The sequence below is a fragment of the Ciconia boyciana genome, chromosome 7, assembly GCF_034638445.1.
Source record: "Ciconia boyciana chromosome 7, ASM3463844v1, whole genome shotgun sequence".
Taxonomy (NCBI): domain Eukaryota; kingdom Metazoa; phylum Chordata; class Aves; order Ciconiiformes; family Ciconiidae; genus Ciconia; species Ciconia boyciana.
In genome coordinates, this window is record NC_132940.1 from 56,387,558 (window position 1) to 56,409,683 (window position 22,126).

At 45.5% G+C, this 22,126-nt stretch overlaps 1 protein-coding gene across 2 annotated transcripts; it reads right to left on the bottom strand.

Annotated features, from left to right (window-relative positions):
- Positions 1-270: 270 nt before the first annotated feature.
- On the bottom strand, positions 271-20,199 carry EIF4E2 (eukaryotic translation initiation factor 4E family member 2). Of its 2 annotated transcripts, XM_072868111.1 has the most exons (8): positions 20,105-20,199; positions 19,184-19,298; positions 17,741-17,875; positions 15,148-15,252; positions 12,051-12,203; positions 11,826-11,962; positions 3,361-3,439; positions 271-751 (listed from the first exon to the last, which is right to left on the bottom strand). In XM_072868111.1, the coding sequence occupies exons 1-7, from the start codon at positions 20,122-20,124 to the stop codon at positions 3,394-3,396; spliced, it is 711 nt and encodes a 236-aa protein (XP_072724212.1). In that variant the 5' UTR covers positions 20,125-20,199; the 3' UTR covers positions 271-751; positions 3,361-3,393. The 2 variants fall into 2 exon arrangements, with proteins under 2 accessions (XP_072724212.1, XP_072724213.1); XM_072868112.1 differs by lacking the exon at positions 3,361-3,439.
- Between the last annotated feature and the right edge of the window lie 1,927 nt (positions 20,200-22,126).

Below are 22,126 nucleotides of genomic sequence, written 5' to 3' on the forward strand. Positions count from 1 at the left end.
GAAGGGGCAAAGACAAAGCAAGCATCTTGTTTTTTAAGCAAGATGTTACATATCTAACTCCTCTGCCCATGTAAGTCCACAAATACAGCGAAGTTTGGCCATGGCTGGCACTTGGGGTGCTTTGCTGCTTCATGTAGGAGCTCCCCCCAGCTCAGGGGAAGATGCTTTATGGAGCTGGCAGAAGCAGGCCTTGGGCCTTACCACAGCCTAGAGAAATACCACCCCACCGATTTTTAGACAGAGCCAAAAAAACAGAGAGACTGAAAGAAACAAAGAGACCCAATAATTTATTGGCAGAGCTGAAAGGGGGCATTTGAAAACCATAGGGCTGACTCTCAACTGGGAAGCTCCTCCCAGCTGCAGAGAGACTTATAATACTGGTATCCCTCAGCAAAAGGCTCTGACGTTGAGGCAGAATCCCAGAGATCCTGCATGCCATGTAGAGAAAGAGAGGAAAGTGCTGCAAGATGCGGCCCCGAGGGCACGCTGCTAATTGAAAGGTTGGCCTCCCGCCCCACTGCTAAAAAAAAGTTTGTGTATGACAAAATCAGCCTCTATTGTCACCGCTGCTGGAGGGCTTCAGATGGATCCTTCCTCCAAGGAGGAGTGCGAGAGAGTGGCCCATGAGTCCCTTCAGAGGTCGGAGGGCACTGGTGGAGACCTCTCAGTGCTTTCAACACGGAGAGAGGAGCTTAGTGCCAACTCTTGTTCTCACAATGTGATTTTTGTGTTTCGAAAGCTTGAATTATCCCTGGAAAACAGAGGAAAGAAAGAGGTTAAAGGTGTGCATTCCTTCAGATCACAGTACCCCCCCATTCCACCCACCATGGCTACCAGTGTTGCCATCCCAGCGTATCACTCCAATCAACGCTCGTTAAACCTCCTAAGCAGGTCTGCTTTCTAACTAGAGACTTTTCACATGAGTCAACCTGCTGTTCCAGAACACCTGGAACACAAGGAGATCCTGGTTCATCCCCATTCATCAGGAAGAAAAAAGTGTCATCTCCTGTGAGCAAAGCATATGATAGACTCTGGAAACCTCCCTGACAGATTCTGGTGTTTAAACAACTTGCAAGATCTCTTCCTTCCCAAACACTTGTGCTCAGGGATTCTGCTTGGAGCACAAATATACCGTCAGTCCAACCTCCTCCTGCCTCTGTCCCTCATATTTAGGCTCCTTTTGTCATGCTGTCAACCAGTTTAGTTCTCTGGTCTCTGCTACCTTAAAATAATATCTAATCTGAAAGGGACATTTCCCTCAAGTTTAAATAGAAGAGTTTCTTCAGCAGCTTTTACTCACATGAGTACAGCCACATGAGTTGCAGGGGCTACTGACAAAGAAAGGACTGCTGGTCCACAACCTTCATTTGTATTGTCTTGCGGCACACGGCAGTAACTGAAGATGCGGCAGGTTACAGAAACCTGCGTTAATGCTTACTGCTAGCCTGTGAGCAGCAGCAGTAGGCAAAGCATATTTACACATTAATAGAAAGGTGGTGTGTTTTTTTGAACTCAAATGGAAATAAATGAGATTACCATTATTTTGAGAGGATAGGTTTGGCAGCTCTTCCCATAACAGGGACAGGGCAGTAAGTTGCCCAAACCAAACACCTAGGGATGCCCCAGCACATACCACACCAAATCAGCAGAGCTGGGTTGAAGAGCAAAGGCAGCGGCTTCAGAAGCAAGGTGCTCTGCAGGACTGTAAAATCCTGCTTAAACCCTTGAGCTAGCATTGTGCGCTGCTAAGAGCTGCACGGTAGCTGTAACATCACAGCACAGTACATACTGGAACATCTCCAGGAAGCGGGCTGGAGAGCTGGAGGAGCAGAAGGAAGTAAAAAACACTCTTTAGAGAGTTAAACAAGTTACTCTGCTATGACATGACAGCAAAAATCATGCTGGAGGCCACCTGCAGAAGACTGGGGTTCACCTTTGCACTTGCCAGCCAAAGCAGGCTGTGCTGCCATTTGGGAACATGATTCAGGATTCATTAACTGGATTCCAGTTAATTTGCAACAATGGTTTGGCTTTCTATCCCATACTGTACTTTCACCTGTGCCATCTACCTCAGGAGGACAGCACACTTTGGTTAGCTCTCTCTTGGACAGGTTTCTACATTTCCCCTCCTTTTGCCTTTATCGGGATGCCCCAGGCCCTCTGCTCATCACTACTCTCCCTGCTCAGCATAGGTAACCCAATACAGTTGAGAGCTAAATCAACTCCATCACTGTTTTCCTATACACTTGGCACATTTACTGTCTTCTGAGACTGGTATTTCATGAAGAGAACTGCTTTCCTCTTCTGGAAGGTCACTTGAATGTCATCTAACAATAACAGCACTACTAGGTGCCTGTGTAACATTTTGTAACCATTGATCCTCACAAAAAGCCAAATCTGTGAGGAAAGATAGATATTATCTTCACCCATGACTTCAGAGCAAGCTATGAGAACGCTGCTTGCCCAAAGCTGTGGAGGGAGGTTTTGGGATCCCCAGTGGCCCCTCAGAGCTCGGCCATGTTGGAGCAGCTACATGCCGCCATGGGGTGGGAACTAGGCAATGTAACGCTGCCTTCCAGCGGGTTCTTCTGCTCTGGCACTCGGCAGTGCAGCAATCCCACTTGGCTACAACCAAATGCAACTCTCATCACCAGGCCTCCTGCTAGCCCTTTTTAAGGAAAGGGCCTGTCATCAGCGAAGCGGGCACTGGAGGGGAAAAACAATCTGAGCTGCGAGGCTCACAACAGCCCTGAGCTCACCTTGGCTATTTTCTCTGCACATGGTTGGTTGCCACTACCAGAAGTAGCAGGTGGTTTCATCTCATTAGCCACAGCATTATTATTTCTAAATACAGTAGCTACTGTGTGTCCTTCCTGAACAAGCTTTTATTGACAGACTAATTTATTCTGCTCCAGCCCACTGTCAAGAGCAAAGGCATGTATGCCAAGCTCCAGGCGCCTCTCTCAGTGCCCATCACGTGGATGTGTTTAGCATTCATTTACCACTCCATATCTGCTTACAGTCAACCCTAGGCAACAGACCCAAGCTGAAGACATACCTCTCAGCCTCCTGGGACCAGGCCTGGGGCACAAGTGCCTTGCACAGAGGAAGGACACATTAGCAAAATAGCACACAGCATCACAACAGAAAACGCTGCGTGAATGGAGACCACGGTGAATGTTGGTGTCTTTGGTAAAAAAAAAAAATAAAAAAATAATTTTGACCTTTGGGAAAGAGCCAGCAGCAGAATGGGCCCACCACCAGGCCCATAAGGCAAGAGAACATGCCAGCCCATGGGAAGAGGGTTGGAAGCTGAGAGGTATGCCATGAAGTCACATAGGAAGAAAGATGAGGCCCTACCCTGGGTGTGACAGAGGGAGGGGGAGCGTTCGATCAGCGGCCACTGCTGTTCACCAGGCCATGAAACTCCTCCCAGGCCCTGGCAAGCCAGAGGGAAAAAAAAAAAATGAAACAAAAAACAAAAAAACCAGCACTTCAGATCAAAGGCTTCTTAACTTTTAACGAGAGCAGAAACATTCAATGGCGTTTGAAAGGCACTTGTCTTCAGAGAGCAAGGCAATATTCTCTGATAGCCCTAGTGGATAGAAGCATCCTTAAAACCCAGCCAAACATCTGACAGCGCGAGGCAGCTTTAACGTTCTGCACAGACATGAAGCGTTCCCACTGGCTGCTGCTGATATAGCCACATTAATACCCAGAGACAGGTATGACCTTCCCAGTCACAAATGGAATATCCATTTCCTATTGCTAATAAAGTAGCCGATGTTACGTCTTTCTGGAGGATTATCACATTCCTTGGCTGGTTAACCATAGCCAGTTACTGGCCTCATGGTTCACCACATACCTGCGTATGTAGTAATCCCCCCAAAAGGGGCTTCTTTTAATGCCACATAGCTTAGTTATTACGAAATTCTTCGATCAGGTGGCAGAATCCAATTGTTATTAGAAAGTCTAATTTCCTATTGTAAACCTGCATTGTTAATGACGACCCAGTAAAAACATTACAGCTATTTGAAATGAAAATGTTTTCAGATAAGTTAGAGGGACAGGCCTAACGCTGCATTCCCTGGTGGAGAATGTTACTGACGGACGAAGCTAGCAGACTGAAAAATTGCTGTCTGTTTTACGAAGGCAGCATACTGAAAGCCCTCTCAGGGAAAAGATACTGAGGTTAATGTGAGCATGACTATTGCCTTCTGGGATCAGAGACATCAAAGAACCTCATAGTTCTCCACGCCCAGCAAAACCGTCCTAGTGCCTACAGCACATGCCAAGCCATTTACTGAACCCAGAGAGTCCCATGGAGCTGGAGAGACCTTAAAGGGAACCCAGGTCAGTCATAAACCCAGACCACCCTGCAGATTTTGTTGCTGGTACTTAGCAGCTACCTCACATCTTGTTTTCTGCATTGCCTCATCAGGCCACTGCAACACAACAGGAGAGTCCAGAAATGGAAATCCTGTGTTAGTCAGCACCTGTGCCAAAAACAGAGCCCCAGCCTCGCTTTAACCTGAGCCTCACAGAGTCAAGCTCCCAATCAGCATTTGCAAAAGCAGCTCAGGTGTCAGTGTCATATGCTCTTTCCCAGCAAAGTCATAGCCCAAATAAACAGAGTATACTGGCAGAGCGCCTGTCACGTGCACTCTGCAAGACTGTACACCACATACAGGCAGTCTTGCTGGGAACCCAACCAAGAGGGTGCAAGCAAGAAGCTTGTCGCTGTGGTGTACAGCTTGGAATTTGTGACACTGCTTTCCCAGACCACAGGACAGCAAATCCCTCTTTTGAAAGCGCTGAAGGTGAAATCCTAAAGATCACTGACTTCAGCACCACCAGTACGAGCCTGGTGAGCAGCAAAACACTCCAGTTCTTCCCAGTTCAAAACTGCTTTGACAAAACTTCCAGGAAGCAACTAAATCTCCATAGTTCTCCAAGGCACAGGCTCCTGTGACCTACCAAGGTGATCAACCGGTCTAAGAGAGTCCTTATCTATGGCTGGCTAGGTTTCCTCCTCAGTTTCCCTCCATCCATGGTAGCTCAAAATCCTCCTGATCTTGACTAGGATGGACAAGTGAGTAACAGTCATCCATGGGAGTCCCAAAGCCACACGGTATCTCTAGCTGATCCTCAGACATGAGCCCTTGAAGCGAAAGGAAATGTGAGAAAGACAGCAAAGGGTGCTGTAGATGCAACAGGACAGCACACAGGACACAGCTGTGGTACATTAGTACACCAGGTCAGATCTGCAATCCAGCTTGACGTACAGCAGTACGCTGCTTGCAGGAGAGAAATACACAAATGGCTCATTCTAAGCAAGGCAGCAGCACAGAAGCCCCTAAATGGGAACTTTACCCCCAAGTCTCCCCAGACACAGCTCCCTTCAAGGCCACAAGGCCAAGAAATCTTCCAGAGAAAGGAAAACTGCCCATGTCACCCAGTCAGCACATGGTACTAGACACTGTGGGTACAACTGCCTCCCTCCAGAAGAAAAGGGGAAGAGAAACTCTGGATCTGAAGCCCTCTTAGCTGCTGAATACAGGCTGGAAAGCTAACGCACATCTCCAGCCTTGTTAAAGCCCTTGCCTTCATGTCTTCCTTCCAACCTCCCATGCCTTGTATTTCTACCACATTCCCATCACCCATAATCACATCTTCTCTCTTTCCTCTCCCACAGTTCTCCCCAAACTTGTAACTTCTGTTCTCTGCAGAAGGGACACAAGGGCAGATTATTTGTCAAGATAATTGATAATTTATTACCCCTTTCAAACCAAGGAGTTCCCTGTTGCAACATCCCAATAACATCATGCACGTAGTCCTTCAGCTGCCAAGTCCTTCTCACAGACATAGAGAAAAAGCTCTTCCAGCCAAGAATTTTTAAGCCAAGACCTTCATACATATTATAGTACTAATTAGTCCAACTATCTGCTGACTTGACTGAAAAAATCCACCAGGATGAGTCTGCCCTAATGTACCTAAACTATGCTAGCGGAGCAAACTGCTCTCCATTTTGTACCGAACAAGGCTGCCAGTTAATCTCGTCTGGCAGAATCTTTATGACCTGTGACGTGCCAAAGGCACAGTGCCAGAGAGTCTAAGAGGTTATTTTTATGTATAGACATTTTTAGTACCTTATTGCTATACTGTCTGCGCAGCAATCAGATACTCAGTGAATTGATCCCCAACACTTAGGTTACTCCCATTGAACAGATGGGAAATGGAAACATTAGCAGGTTAAATAAAGCCAGCCAGAGCTGTTCTTCCACACTCATTCCTGACCCACAACTGTTGAAACTTCCCACCTTCTCCCCCACTGCCCAGGGTCAGGACCCAGGCAGGGCTCGCTTTATCCCCATCAAGTACACTGGGGAAAAAAAATGCAAAGAGTAGCCACTATCAGGGACTCCAGTAAAAAGAGGAAGAGCAGCCACAGCTGCTTCAAGGGACTTTCCAAATCACCACTGTGCAAGCAGCACTAGCTGTTTTCTCCAACCACCCTCAATCTTTAAGTCCTAGCAGTTCCCCTTCAGTATTTCCCTGTGCAGCCCTGCCTCCTTACAATCTCCTTCCCCAGTTAAAAAAGGAGACAGAGACCTCATAGTGCATGCTACCCTCACAACAGTCACCAAGGGCTGTCCCTTCCGCCAGCCTGCACGCAACCTCCCAGCACACTGACCACTCACTACACTCTGCAGCTATGGTGTCCAGAGCAGCACAGCCTCTTCCAGGGTGCTCTCCATGCTCTATCAGAGTGTTTGGGATTTGTTCAAAGCCAGTCAAGAACTTTGTGACAGGCCTGAAAACTAATAGCTTTAAAAAAATCTAGGATATCCTTCTAGCCTGAAATAATTCTTTCACACACCTGGCAGTATCTGTAGCAAAGGCAAATAGGGAAGTCATCATGACTTAGAAATGAACACATCTGAACTGACCTCCTTGAAAAGAAACATGAAATAAATAGGTTATATAGTCACTTCTTTGGTGAGAGACAGGCCACCAAGATAAGGAAGCCTTTTACAAAGTCACAGACACTTCTGAATAAAGCATACTACAGTGACAGAGAACGAATCAATGAATCCATCATTTCAAAGCCCAGGTCTACAGAAGTGCTCTTAGACTTGCAGCACCTGGAAATATTACTTGAATTGGAGAATGGAGTGATAAATGAATTAAGCCAGCATTGCAGAGACTCAGGAGAAGAGGATAGCTATCAGATCTGGAACCTCACTGCTGTCCTTTAGCTTTTATTCCTGCTTTCAGACTTGAAGGAATGAGGGTGAAACAATGCAGCTCTCTAGAGCTGGCAAGACCCAAGGCAACCTGCCTTCCACTGAGAGGCATCAGACAGTGTGTACGGGTCCCATTTGCAAACCACCTAAGTTCAGACAAAATTAAGCCTGCCCACCACCATTTAAGATACAAAGACAAAGATGACACAACTAGGACAGCAGCATTGAGGAGTTCTCCTAAGGTCTTGGAAATTAGCAAGCAAATGGAAACCAGTGCTATAAAAACATAAGAGTCACAGAATTAGCTGAACTCTGATGTAATAACAAGGGAGACTTCTCACAAGCACCCCACCACCAGCTTACTGTCTCACAAACACTGATCTTCTTGCCCAACACCTGCCACTTCTGTGGGGATGTCTCTTCTTCATTCCTCACTTTTTTTGGTCATTCCTCACTTTTTTGTCCTGAGAACCTTGCCCCTGCACTCTTCTTACAGTGCATACCCTTATTTCCTCCATAGGATGTCTGCTTGTTTCCTAGCTAAAATATACTCTGAGGCCATTTCCTCCAACTGCCTGCAGTGAAATGAACCCAGTGCCAGCCCTATTAAGATCAACTATTCTTCTCATTTACTCGAGCCATCCCATTAGTTATCAGTGGTGACTTTGAAAGGAAAGGATAGTTTTATACTCTGCTCAGCTCTCACTGCAGCAGGCTCTTACAAATAACTGAAGCTTTGTTTTCAGAAAAAGCAGCCTTGCTTTAGAGCTGACAGGATGATCCATAAAGTCACACAGCAACCAAAATATTTTCAGACCAGCCCACTCAGTGGCAGCCTGCTGTACGGCCACAGGTCTGGTCTCTCCTGGCATACGAAGCAATACTGTTGAATTTGCCTGGGATTCCGGCATGGTACTGCAGGTGAGAGCTCTCAACACAGGAGATGGTCACTGACCATACAGTTATCAGTGCGGAAAAGAAAGGCTGATAACCCCAAGCAGGGCAAAGGTATATGCAAGACAGCCAAGCACTTCATGCTGCAATGCTCAAAAATCAAACTTTACAGTGATCACTTCCCCTCTACCCCTCTCCCAACTGCAGTTCACTTGCCACAGATACCTGAATATTTTCAGTGGCTTCACTGAGACATGACTAGGCTGTGACCAGCAATATTCTGCTTTCAAAAAAGCACAGTGCACTTCCTAAGGCAGCAAAAGTAAGAGGTCTTTTTTTTTTTTTCTTAATTCCAAACCACAGGGAGTGCCACTGTCCATAACCCACTGTCACTGCTGGACCATGTCACCTCCAAGGTTAACAACACTGATGAACAGAACCTATTAAGTGGTCCACTACATCCCAGTGCACCCCTCTCAGTCCACCTCCGAGGGAACAAAGAGAAGTGATTTCTCTCCAGCTACTGAAACAAGGTAGCCCACAAAATGTCACATATGTTCTTTTCAGGTGCTTTGCACTGTAACGTCTAAGGTACTATAAATCCCCTGGAATTAAGCAGAGTCCAAGAGATTGCTCTAGCTCTTCTAGCGAGATTGGAAATTAATACAGACTAGGCTGACCCTTCCACTCGCTGGGATTTAGGCAGCTTGTCAATATCACAAGCAAGAGAAAGGACAAACACAGGAAAATTGCAATGAAAGATCTGCTTATCTAGCTAAATGCACAAGCCCCACCACTGAGAGCAGAAAGGACAGAATGCAGAATAGCTCCTTGGAATAGCTGTGAAGCAACAGATACTTTTCAAACGCAGCTTGGCAGCACCACCACTTTCTGAAACAAAGGGGGCTGCAGCCTCACTGACAACTCATGAAAAATGGTATCTAAAAATGAGTTAATATGAAATGCATCATCACAAAAGGAATATATAAAACCCGAAGCACGAGGCTCAGGTTCCACAGTGAGGGGTATGCTAGCAATTTCTACAGAAGCGTTCATTTACAGTGTGTCAAAAGCTAATCCAGGTCAATTCACTACCTAAAAGTCAAGGTTTAGAGAAACGCCTGTTCTTTTCTTGCTAAGCGTGCTCCCTTCCCCGAAGCACAATCAATGCCAATCAAACCCTGCACATGAGCAGAGCTCTAGTGGAGAGATGCAGCCCATACAAATGAAAAATGCCACAAGCCCCCCTAGAAAGGCAGCCCTGACAAAGCCTACAGCACAGCTCTTCCATTAGAGTCTTTCATAAAACACAGCCAGAGTGTGAATATAGAGTGCTGGCTTAGAAAGCGCTCCCGAGTCATAAATCACATGGTACATGCACAGCATAAGTGGAGTTTATTCATGATGGACAGTATTTCAACAGGGCTTGATAGATGGGTGAGGAAAAGGAGCCAGACTTTATGGAGGATAGAACTAGTTACACAAGAGATTCTTCATTAGTGAGAGAACCTTAATGATATGAAGCATAGCCAAACAGAGTCAGACTGAAAGCTGGGGCTGTCCTGCTCTTTTCTGTCAACGAAGCAGGCACCATTACCTCTCTGCAGCTGCTGCTGCTTGCTGGTACCAGGCGAGAAAAGCACAAGAAGTCGGTCCACGCATCACTACACAGAAACTCCACTGACAAGCATTTCTGCTCTGAATTTACACCAGTGCCATTAGAAGGAGATGTCGGACAGCACTGCAATCAGACTGCTGCAGCTCAAGCGAGGCAATGGAAAAAAAGAGCTCTCATGATCCCCTACATGGCAGAAGGTTAATTGCTTAGATCTACCTCACTAGGACACCATCAAACCAAGTCCTGACTATCCCTCCTACCCACAGAAGAATAAGTGGGAGACAAGCCAGTCTGCTCCTATTTAAGAATTGCTCCCAGCTGTAATCTGAGCTACTAAACTTGATTCCTCAAACACCTGTTATTCTTGGACAAGCTCATTTTGCACCATACGTCAGCAGCACAAAATGAAACTTTGATGCTATGCAGGAAGAGAGGGCAGCAAGCATGGCATGTTACACTGTTGTAGGGAAATAAGACCATGATATTGGATGCACCATCACTCAAGGACTGCCACCTGCCAGAGCAAGAACAGTTACAAACATTGCTATAGCAGCATTCTCTGTCCTAGGAAGTGCTGGTAGCAATAGCTGGTAAGGGAAAGCCCACATCATTTCCATTCTAAACTTGCTACACGAACCACCACCACAGCTTCGGAGAGCTGGCTCAGGACACAGCTTTCCCTACAGAGACTGAGAGAAGTCAAACACCTCCCCGCTCTCACCACAAAGCCACATCACCGCAGTCTGCTACTGCTGAACAGGAGTAAAATATCCTGTTATGTGTCCACATGAGCACTTTGTTATCTCATAACACGGACAGAGAGTCGATAGTGCCCTCTCCTGGCAAAAAGTGCATGAGAAATGTTACTGGCAAAGTCATGAATACAAGATTTCAACAACAGAAGTAGGAACTTTCAGAAACCAAAGCTGCCTGCAAAAGATTCAGTTTAATAATAATTTCTCCTTCCCTTCTCTTCCCCAGGCACACAGGAGAGAGGGCCACATGGAACACTAGATGCCTGCAGGCAGTTTGGATGAGACCTCTGTATTACTGCTAGTGACCCACACTCAAAATTGGCCACAACTGGAAGCTAGCTGTCTGCTAAAAACAGGATTGATCTCACCAAGCTGTTTGACAGCACACTGATGACAGGGTGATTATGTGGAAAGGACAAGCTAGCATAATGAAAGGAAGTCATGAAAGGTACTTGCACCCTGATTACAGGCTAGATTAGAAAGCTCACTGCTCTATCAATGTCTTATTAATTTGTTCCACTTCTTTTTCTGGGTACACCTTTTCAGGTGTTAATTTAACCAGTATGACCTAATCAGTGTATTGGTTTATAATACGCTTAAGAAAAAAAGAAAAAAAAATTACATTTTCACTTCTAACTAATAGCTATATATGCAATTTTTCGTCACTCTGTGGGAAATAAAAGTCACCCTGAATGGCCTGGTATGGTAAGCTATAATAGGTTTATTTAAAAACATAGCTGTCCTCTCTGTGTACCGTGATCTTCTAGTCTTGTTAAAGAGCCTCTGTCACCAGGGCCTGGAAGACTTAATATACGACGTTTATTATGATTAGAAATCATTTGTACAGCACTGTAAATTCACACAGCACTTTCCCAAGACCATTTATAAGTCTAATGGCACTATAAATCCCCGTTAGCTTCCGCACTTTATTCCCCAGAATCTCTATTTATTCAAATGATCTCGTCCCCCCCACTGCAATCTTGTCTTTGAATACATCAAGCCACAGTCCCACACTGGGCTGCCCATCTCCCAAGTGACAGGCTGGGTGGATTGCTAACAAAGCCCTGGACTATACACTTCAAAAAAATAAGGTTTTACTATTAGAACCAAATGTCCCTAACAACAGCACGATAATGACACAGATATTTGGCTTTCAAAGCACACTGGCAACAATTGCTGCTGTTTGTGATACTGTTCACAGTGAACAGCCCCAACGCACATGAGCACTTCTCTCAATTCTTGCGATCTGCATTAAATTGCTCAAGCACGCATGCAACCAGCAGCAGGCCCTCCCCCTGCCACCACACGTACTTGATGCTATCGGTGTGTGTTTTATATTCCATGATGGTGTTGGGAGGTAGGTTGAGCACTCTTCGTAACGTATCGCGTATCCGGGCTGTTGTGGCCTGGTCGCTGGCTGTCTTGTTCCATATTGAGATAATATCCTCCTACAGAATAGGATGTGAGGGGTAAGCAGATGGTACTTTTTGTAGCCCTGCCAAATGGAAGTACATGCCAGTTCTCAGAAGCACTTACCTGGAATCGGACAGAGACGACTGCCCCACAGATTTCTTCCCCCACCATAAACTGTTCTCCCAACATTGCCAGAATGAGATTCTCCCAGCATCGTGACGCTAAGCCCTTTCGCAGACGGATAATCCATTTACCACCATTTTTGTTGGCATCATCCTAGGAAGAGGGGCAAGAAATCGATTTGTTTTCTTCTAGCTCTTTTCTGCTTCCCATAAGACATCAGAGCCACAAACAGGAGCAGATATTGATTGGGTGGGGCAAGGGACAGAATGGAGGTATTTTCAAGCAAAAACATTTTGCTTCTCCCCCATACAAGCAGACAGAGGTATACCACTTACTTTGAATACAAAGTATTTGAAACAATGACTCTCAGCTTTCCAGACGAAGCTCTATGCACTGAAGACTTCAGCTCTAGTGTTTTGATCCCACTAGCAAAGACTAACACCAGCCTACCAATCTGCACACAGAACCAGAGGCAAGGACCCTAAAACTATTCCCAAACCCGAGACCGATTCCCTCTTTGTCTAATCCCCTGTATATGTACTTCTGCTTGTAAAACAAGAAAAATGCCTCATCACAGAACATGGAAGGCAGGGAAAGAGTTTGCAAAGTGATATTTAAATGCAAGCAGACATTGAAAAAGACTTTCCTTCCACATTTCCAGGAATGGGCTCACAAGTTGTGTTAACACAGAAAGGACCAGTCCTTTCTCTGTGAACCACTGACATTATCACACATCATACAGCTGGATGTTTGTTCCAGACTGTGGTGACCCAGAGAAATAACCAAAAATGAGGGGAGAGTGTAAAGAAAAAATTTATGCTAAGCGCCCAGTCCGACATCTCAATATTGTGATTCCATATGTTGCACCTGAAAAAGAGCTGAAAACTGCTACAGAGTCCCCTGCTTCACAGAATGCACACCTACGTCAAACAGCAGCTCCTCCTCTGTACAGAACACCGTGGCATTCTCTTGTACAACACTGTAGCTGTGAAATCTTACAGGGTGAGAGGGGAACAAATCCCATCCAAAGCCAAAAAGAGAGAGGTAGGAAGAAGTCAAAGAGGTGGCAGTTAGGAAGAGAAAGGGAAGACAGGTCTAGGACAGAAACAGAGAAGAACAAAGGATAACTCAGATGGGACTGCACAACACAGGACATCCCTGGCCAAATCACCAGTAATTCCCTCTGCCAAGCTGGGATACACCTTAAAGATGCTAGGCAAAGCAGCCCAACCCTTCTTAATGAAACAAAGTTAACTTTATTTTAGCCTTAAAGCTTCTTTAGGGCTCAGATAAAACTAAAAATTTGTGTGCTCTCAGAGAGAGCAAGTGCTAATGAAGCAATCCTGAGCAAACATGGAAGTGCCAGCATAACAGCAGCATTCACCAGACTCCTAGTTTTCAGGTATGAGATAAAGCCTGTACTGAAAGGGGAAGGCGTCAGCTCCGGAGAAACCTAAAAGCATGACGGCAGCCACATGCAAGGTGAAGAATCCAAATAAACACAAGTTCTAGGAATGTGGCATACTCCCATGAGATGCAAACTACTTTCTGATTAAGCATCCTTGTTTTCCAAGTTGTGAACATCACACTCTAAGGACGAAGCCGTCTAGGCTTCAGCCTTTAAGCAGGGAGTTGGGTTTAACTCCTCAAACTTTCCACAATGACTAATAGGGGTCAGAAGAGAAAATGGTATTGCTCAAAATATTTCAAAGGTGGTTTAAGCAGGTTCAAGGCTACAAAGAGAACAGTGATTGGGAAACAGATGCTGTATTGTGTGTTTTATGGTTATTGTTAGTTTTCTTTCAGGTTAAACAAGCTTCAGTTCAGTCAAGCATTTGATTTCCTTTTACCAGAATAATAATGATCTGCAGCCCAGTAAATTACCAGGGAACATTATGCTTAGTGCTTCTGACTTTACCCAGAAAAGGCACAGATGGATCTAGAAAAAGATCAGAGCTACATACACGCATATATGTGCCTATAAGAATGACAGCAAGTAAGGATTAGTTTGGAAGAGAAAGGAGCATAAACAAACCCTACAAAACAAGCAGCAAAGGGAAGGCCAGCAGCAAGATCCCAGGTCCTCTTCTATAAATACAAGAAGGGAGTGGGGCCAGAAGTAAAAAACCAAAGAATCTCTCCACCCTCGTCTTAAAATGGCTACAGGGAAATGCTTTATAGAAATTCTGGTATCATTAACTTGTGGACTCTCTGGTTGACACATTATCAGAGCAGCTAGCTCACTAGGAGTCCGAAGAGGGTTAAACATTCTATATAAATTGTATTTGCAGTAACTGGCTATAAAACACCTTGCTTAAAATAATTGCCAACTAGGGTCACATATAAATTTCTCAGGACCAAGCAGCATAATTAGGTACTTCAGAGCAACACATAAAATCCTCATATTGCGAATGGTATTGGTCATTGCTGGAAGCAGGCCAGGAACTGGAAGAATGATTTGGTGGGCAAAGATTTTTATTTTCTTTTTTAACAGATTTGGATAGGAATGAACAGAAGCAAACTAAGTGCCCTGGAACAAAAAAAGCAAACGAAGGGCTAAGTTTTCTTTCCATCTCCGGCTCTATGTACAGCTGTAGGCTTTTAACCACACGCACCTCTTCCTTCCTTGTCTGGAAAAGGAGAGTTGGTTTCTTATAAGCTTTGTTGAATTCCACTTACAGGGGTCCAGCTCTTCTAGAGGAAAGCCCCACGCTGCTGTCACTGGACAAAGCTATAAGAAGGGGCAAGTGTCTGTATTAGGAGACACAGAACTTAGTTAGGGTCTCCCCTTCATTGGGCTCCAGGTAACATTGCCCAGAGATCCTCTGGGCCCACAAGCAAAGGCAGTTCTGAAACCTTTGGGGGAGTGCAGCTAGCAACTCTCTGCATCTTCCTTCTCCTCTGCCAGCAAGTCACAGGACTGCTAGGTTACATGGGACAGAGTTCTGAGGACAAGTTTACAGGAAACCCAGAAGAAAGGACCGCACCCAAGAGAAGCCTGGAGTGTCATTTAAAGACAAGAGTCCCTTCACTGTAGAAGGTTCTCTCCAGAATACTCTGTGAAAATACCAAGGCAGAAATGAGAGCTCCAACTCACCTCCCACATGGGTTTGATCCCCTCTTTGAAAAGATGGAAGTCACTATGGCCTGTCAGGTCCCCAGGACGTACCATGTGACTGTAAAACCGCCAGAACTGCTCCACCTGCAATGACATGAACCACACAATAAAGCTGCTCAGACTGTTCACAGCCAGGATTCCTACAGAAACAGGCTTCCCTTTCTACACCAGCTGGCCAGAGCCACCTTCCCCTCTTCTGTTCTACTTTATCGTCACAAGGGTGTTGATTAGGATACCCAGAAGGCAGCGGTAGGATCAGAGCTTGGGTGCCTTTTTCTGACTGGCTCCATTACCAGATGACCACTTGAAATATTCAACAGGTGCCTCCACAGTCACTTGGTGTTTGTTTGAAGAAATCCGTGGTAAGATAACTGCTGCTCTGGAGAACAGTTCCAAACATATCTTGTAAATCCTACTGCCCAAACTTTCAATCAGTGGATATGTGTCAAGTGCATCAGGTACAGCCAAGCCTCTCTACACTATACATATTAGCCCTGCATTAACTACTGCTCTCTGCAGTCGTGGAGACTGCAGGAGCCTCCAAACGAGACATTTTTTGTATTTAATTTTACTGTATCCAGGTTTTAAGAAAAAAGACACATTCTGGTACTGGTTTAAGATCTCAAGGCACTATTCAGAGCTTTTATTTAAATACCTCTTATTTCCTTTTACAGTCTGCCATGGTACACTTGGACCACTTCACTTTGACCAGTTTCCATTCTGGCACCCCTCTGTCTACTTCAGACAATCTGGCCGGAAGACAAGGGACTTATCTTTTCTAATTCTTAAAAATAACATATTTATCTTTTGAGATTCTCTGGATAAAAAAGGATTTTAGAGAGGCTGGATCTTTAAAACAAAACAAGGCACTGGAAGAGATTATACTAATTTCCATATTTTAAGAGGACTCTACTCAGTAAGACAATAGCTATTAAGCAGACCAGCAGTGGAGCTGGAAGGGTTAGACACCATCCCAAGTACTTTATCAGAGACCTTAATGACTTGGTCAGCACTTGGAATTCTGCTCCAATCTCTGACCTCTGCCATCCAAGCAGGAATTTGCTTTTATAGCCAATAAAATTATGAACCAAGACTGAGGTGGGGTCAGAAGCAATCTATTTTTGTCAGACACATCCAAATGCAGTGTGGAAAATAAATTCTTACGCCAAGTGAACATGCCCTCTAGTGGTTAGCATTTAAAAGCTTTTAGAGCCTTCTACTGAAAAGCAGAGAATAAATCTGAACCCAGATTTAGGCTCAGACAATTCTTTCTGAAGCTTGTTCTTCGTCCTTCTTAAACAGGATTTGGAACCAAACACATTATCAGATCTGCTGGCCAGTCTCTCTCCATCCTAACTGAACTCTAGCACTTCCAAACTACAACAGCAACCACAAAGTCTTTGCAGCAAAGAGCAGACAACAGAATGTGTGAAGACTTTCCTCTAAGGAGCTAAAAGTCAATGTTAAGTCTAAACTGATTTAACAGACTGAAAAGTTATTGCCAGATCATCATGCAGCAGCCACATTTTTCATTCACTGAAGTGAAAGTACTTGCTCACACAGGGGAACAGGAGCAGTAACTACCCTTGACGATAGGCTTAGAGCTATTCTTCCCACTCTTATCCTGTGTGGATGCAATAACACAACCCAGCTATTGGACAGGCATATTTTTGCAGCCTCTAGAAGGGATAAAGGGATGTTGTTACAAATTCTCACATTACACAAGACAGAGATTTACTGGTGGGCAAAATTAACATTTGCAAGGGACCCTGGAAAATCTGGAAAAAATAGTAGATTTAAAAATAAATAAATAAATAAAAAGGAAAGCAGCCAACAGAATTCCCAGCCTTGAAAATGGTATTGTAAGTGGTGCCTCTACAATGGAGGCATGTTTCATTTATGTATCTTGGGATCTTAATGATGATTTTACACTGCCAGTATCATGCAACAACACAACACTGCCTTTCCAGGATATGCTCAATTTATTCCAGGAATAAACCACCACAAAGAGTGCAAGCGGAAAGGGAGAGCAGTTTGCCTTTTACTGAACTTCACTGCAACACCAAACTGCACCCCAGTCATCACTTCCAGACAGGTAACAGACAACAGACTACCAGCTGCTTGTATGTACAGCACGCCAGATGCTTGTTCCAAACACAGTCTTTGTGGTGGAAATATGGGCAGGGGGGATGTGTGTGGGGAGGACTGTACAGTCTTTGCTCCACACCTACACTGAATCCAGAAAAGCTGTTCCTTTCTTCTCTTGCTTACCTGTCAAATTCTGCTCCAGCTAGCCGATTTAAGCTACATGGGAGTTCTTTTCATTTTCTGTTATTATTCCAGCTACCACCATTACTGCAGGCACAGGGCAGAGGAGAACTGCTTAAGACATGTCACCTGCTGTAGGTAATTCAAAAACTTATACATAAGTCATGGCAAATCACTCACTCTCCTCTGTTCCTGACAACAAGAGCACAGCCTGCATGTGCATACATCTAGCACACAGGGAGTAAGCCAGCCACGATGACCACGCCATGCCCAAGTGACACAAGGACAACGGGGATATACTCACGGAGGCAAAGGTGCCAATCTGTTTGATGTTCTGTTCATAACTCTGTGAGCTGGTAGGCCTCCCGGGTGTTCGCCTGGAGTACCAGAAGGTGTAATTATACTGCAAGGGGTGCTCAGCTGGCCCTGGGACAACAGCCTGCAGAACAGAAAAGCTTGCTTACCCCTTATACGCTTTGCTAAAAGGGGAATGGGAAAAATTACATTTGCAGCATCAGAAGTCTACAAGTTCCTGCCCTCACAGATTATAAAACAAACAACTGATCCTCATTTTCAGAGAAAAATACTATCTCTGTTAATTGTCTGAAATGGATGATTAGGCTAACAGCAGCTGACTATTTCAAAGAATATTAGAAATTTGCAGTGCAGGGATGGCTAAGGAAATAATAACTTAAGCTCAGGAGAGCGTCACAAAAAAAGCAACCCTCACAACTATTAGAGGCAGTATCACTAAATTTTCCTTTAGTCCTTAACTGTGCCTGTCTCAAACGAAAAAAAGACAAACTGAAAAGGGCAATGCAAGAGTTTTAACTTTTTCAAATTAAGAAAAAAAAAGACACTCTCTTTCTCTGGGAAGAACAAAACCCATTTACACTAAACTATGATTCAAAAGCAATTATAACTCTTTGGTGACACCAACTCCCTTAAGCAACCAACACCCTAACACTCTGGGAGGATTAGTCTTGGAACTTGTTATGTCAGCTTTGGCAGAACCCATGGCTAGCAGTGGGCAGTGATCATTTTTCAATTTCCAAAACACCCATTTCTGATTAAAAAGACTTCTAATGAGCATAAAAGAGGCTAACGAGAACTCATTATCCAAGAGTCAAAACTGACAGAAAAAAAAACCAAACCAAAAAGCCCTTATCTTGTATCACTTGATATTGTTACGGGAGTTACTAGGGCTTAAATCTCTCCTCTTGCCTATGGTAAGTTTATAAGGATTGCATTACTTCAGACAGAATAGTTTTCCTAAGCACAAGACTAAAAAAAAACCAAACAGGATGGATATACGCCTTCTTAACTAGGCTACACTACACATACAGAGACCCATCTTAAGAGTTATTTTAACAGTGGCACAAACACAGCCTGGTAAACCAAGTGCAAGCCACTACTTCCCTGTCAATCAGTCCTTCCCCCACACCCTGTTCCAAAAAAAAAATTCTGGGGAAAATAAAGGTTTATTTCTCATTTCTGTTCAAAAGCCTGGCAGAGCACTAGCTGCATTTGTGAAGGGAGCATTCACCCCTCAGATTACATACCTCCAAAAGCTACATCAAATTACCCAAATGCTAACGTAGCCCCTCTACCTTCATTACAACAGTAACAGCGCATTAAGCGACCACAGCCAACCAAGACATATTTTTCTTATCCCTGAACTGAAGACTGACTCTCTAGCACTCCCACATCATGCCTTAGTGATGGAATGCAGATGCCAGCACTGTACCTTCCTCTTGGTAGTACTCTGTGGTTTCTCTCGATCATTCTTTTCCTTCTCACTGTCTTTCTGTGTGTTATTCTCCTCATTCTGGTCATGGTCTCCACTATCATCATCTTTCAATCTAATAAAGAAAAAGAACAAAGAAAGTGAGTCTGACATCACATAGCTGAGAAGTTTCATACCAAGCCCCAGTAGTCTCTGCTTCTAAGCTCCTCCGTGGTACAAGGACCATCAGCATTTGGAAACCTATGGTTGACAACCTACACGGTAAAAACTACTACTACTTTGCATGCCCAGAGCCCATCACAGGCATCTTATGCACACACTCTTAAGCAGAAGAGAGCAACAAAATGCCTTTTTAGAACAAACTCAAGCAGTTTGTACTAGACACTGATCTGCCACAGAAAACCCCAGCTACTTGTTAGGGTCCCTCACTACTCAGCAGATGAACATGAAGACCTGTCACTGTAACTTTGCTGACTCTCTCCCACCCAGCTCCCCACACCCCTGAGCAAGGCAGAGGCAGCCCCTCAGGCGAGCAGACACCACGCCAGCGCCCTGCACCCCACGGGTCTCTCCGCCCGCCCCATTCCCTAGCAAGGGCCAGAAAAGAGGAGCGAGAAGCGGGGCCAAAAGGCGCTGCACGGTGAGGGACGCCCCGCCACGAGCAGACGCTTGTGCCGCCGGGCCACTGCACCCACCCCTCGGCCCGCATCCCCTCAGGGCCAGGCAGCAGCACCCGAGCAGGGCCGGGCCGGGCTCAGGGGGGAGGAACGGGGCTGTGCGCGGCCCCGTGACTCATCGCGTCTCGCCCGACCGGCGCCGAGGCAGCGGCGGCGGCGGAGGGGAGCCCCCGGCAGGGAGCGGGGCCGCGCAGCCCTCGCAGCGGTGGGGGGGGGGTCGGGGAGGGCCGCGCCGCCGACTCACGCGTCGAATTTGTTGTTCATCGTCGCTCGCTGCCGCCACCTCCGTCCACCTCAGCGACTTCCGCTCCGCCGAGTCCGCTCTCCAAAGCCTTCCGCCGCTTCCGGAGGCGAGCGGAGAGCCGCCCCGCGCTTCCCCCCGGCGCCATAAGCACGGCGCACGACGGAAGGAACTGAGGGGAAAGGGAAAAAGAACGCTCCCGGTTGCCATCTTGAGTGCGGACTCTGGCGGGCCCCCCGCTGCCGAGCTGCCGCCATCTTGAGCGTGGCGGGAGGGCAGGCAGAGCCACCATGTTGGGTGTGGCGTAAGGCGGGTCCGCCGCCAGAGGCGGGAAACTGCCGTGAGGTGAGGCCTGGCGTCGAGCTGTCGCCTCACACGACGTGGGCGTGACACAGGGAGACACAGTCAGAGGGTTCGAGTACCTTGCCATTTTATTCATATTGTTCATTTGTCTCTGGCAGATACAGTTTTAGGTGTCAGTCACTCTTTAAGGAGTCTGCCCAACTTATCTCCAGTGGTGACTGGCAAGACCCAGCCTGGCCACCAGCACCCATCCCTTCCTTTTCCCTTCAGTGTGTAGCAAGGGATGATGCAGGTCTTGTACAGGTGAGGCTGGGGGATGATCCCCACACAGGCCAGTCATCAGCATCCTTCACTCCATCCTTTGAGCAGATCTGTCCAGATCTACAACTCGTTGCTATGGCTGCTGACACTATTTCTCTAGCATGCCCTACCTGAGACATGGATAGGGCCCATGGAAGTGAAGAGGAGAGGAAAAAATACTGTACCAGTGAAAAGCCTGCAACACTTGGCGTGTCAGTAGATGACAATGGACAGTTTATAGAGGGCAGGGGAGACAGTCCCTCCTCCAGCATCTCCTCACACTTTATAAATCCTTTCCCAGGTTACCCTGTGAGTACCGAATCTTCTTGTAGTATTTTGCAAACCTCTGACCAATAATTTCTGCTATCTGGCAGAATTAGTAAATGGATGTAGTTTCTGTTTCTCCACCAACTTGTGATGTGGAGAGAGTCAGAGAAAATCCATAGCCTGCAGGTCAGGAATATGAAAAAAGGGTATTCAACATATGTAAGGTACTACATGTCCTCTGTTACTATAATGTCCGAGTGTATTCATCTTTGCAAAGCACAGTAATGCAATGCTGGTATTCCTATTTTACTATTTGGAAGCAAAGGCAACTGGTGTCTCAGCAACATCCCTGAAATCATAAAAGTATGGCAGAACAGGGAAAAGGGGTCTCTCAAGTCCTAGGCTAAATATCCTTACCACTGGAACTCCCATCCTGTTGTTTTTTGGGCTCAAACCTGTGTTCATAATCTTAGAAGACACAGACAATTATTTAGAAATAAATACTAGCAGACAGTTTAAAAACTCATAAAGAATTTCCTAGTTGGTTGCAGTTACACATAAATGGGATCTTTGTGCTCTGAAGACCTGCAGTTTACGCAAATATTTCAGAAAGAATGTGTTATACAAATTGCTATGGAGACTGTTCATAGATAAACATAATGTGCTGCTTCCTTTGCTGGCCTCTTAAGTCCCTGCTGATGTCAATATTAGTAAAAGATTTCTAATACCTTCCAGGAGCCGGTTCTTAATTAGCAAACAGGTTTGCATCCCCTGCCTTCTGAAGGAGCTTTAATCAGCCCTTGTTTTCCCACAGGACAATCTAGAATTTCAGACACCAGCTAGTCCTAGCTTCTTTTCCTCAAGAAAGTGAAGTTGCAGCAGGTCTCCAAAATCACCACCTCCATTTTTTTTGCCACCTAGATCTTATTATGGGAATTAATAAAGATACTTGTGGCAGGAGATCAGATGTTAAGAAAGTCTTGGCCTGTGAAACAGTCACTGTAGGACAGCTGTGTGCAATACTGAGGATTGCTCTTACCTGCAGAAAACAGCATAAAGGCTTCTCTGTTCACAAAGTTTCCATCCTTGTCCAGGAAATTATCAGGGTTAAACTGTCAAAGACTCTCCCACTGCTCTTGATCATACAAGACAGAA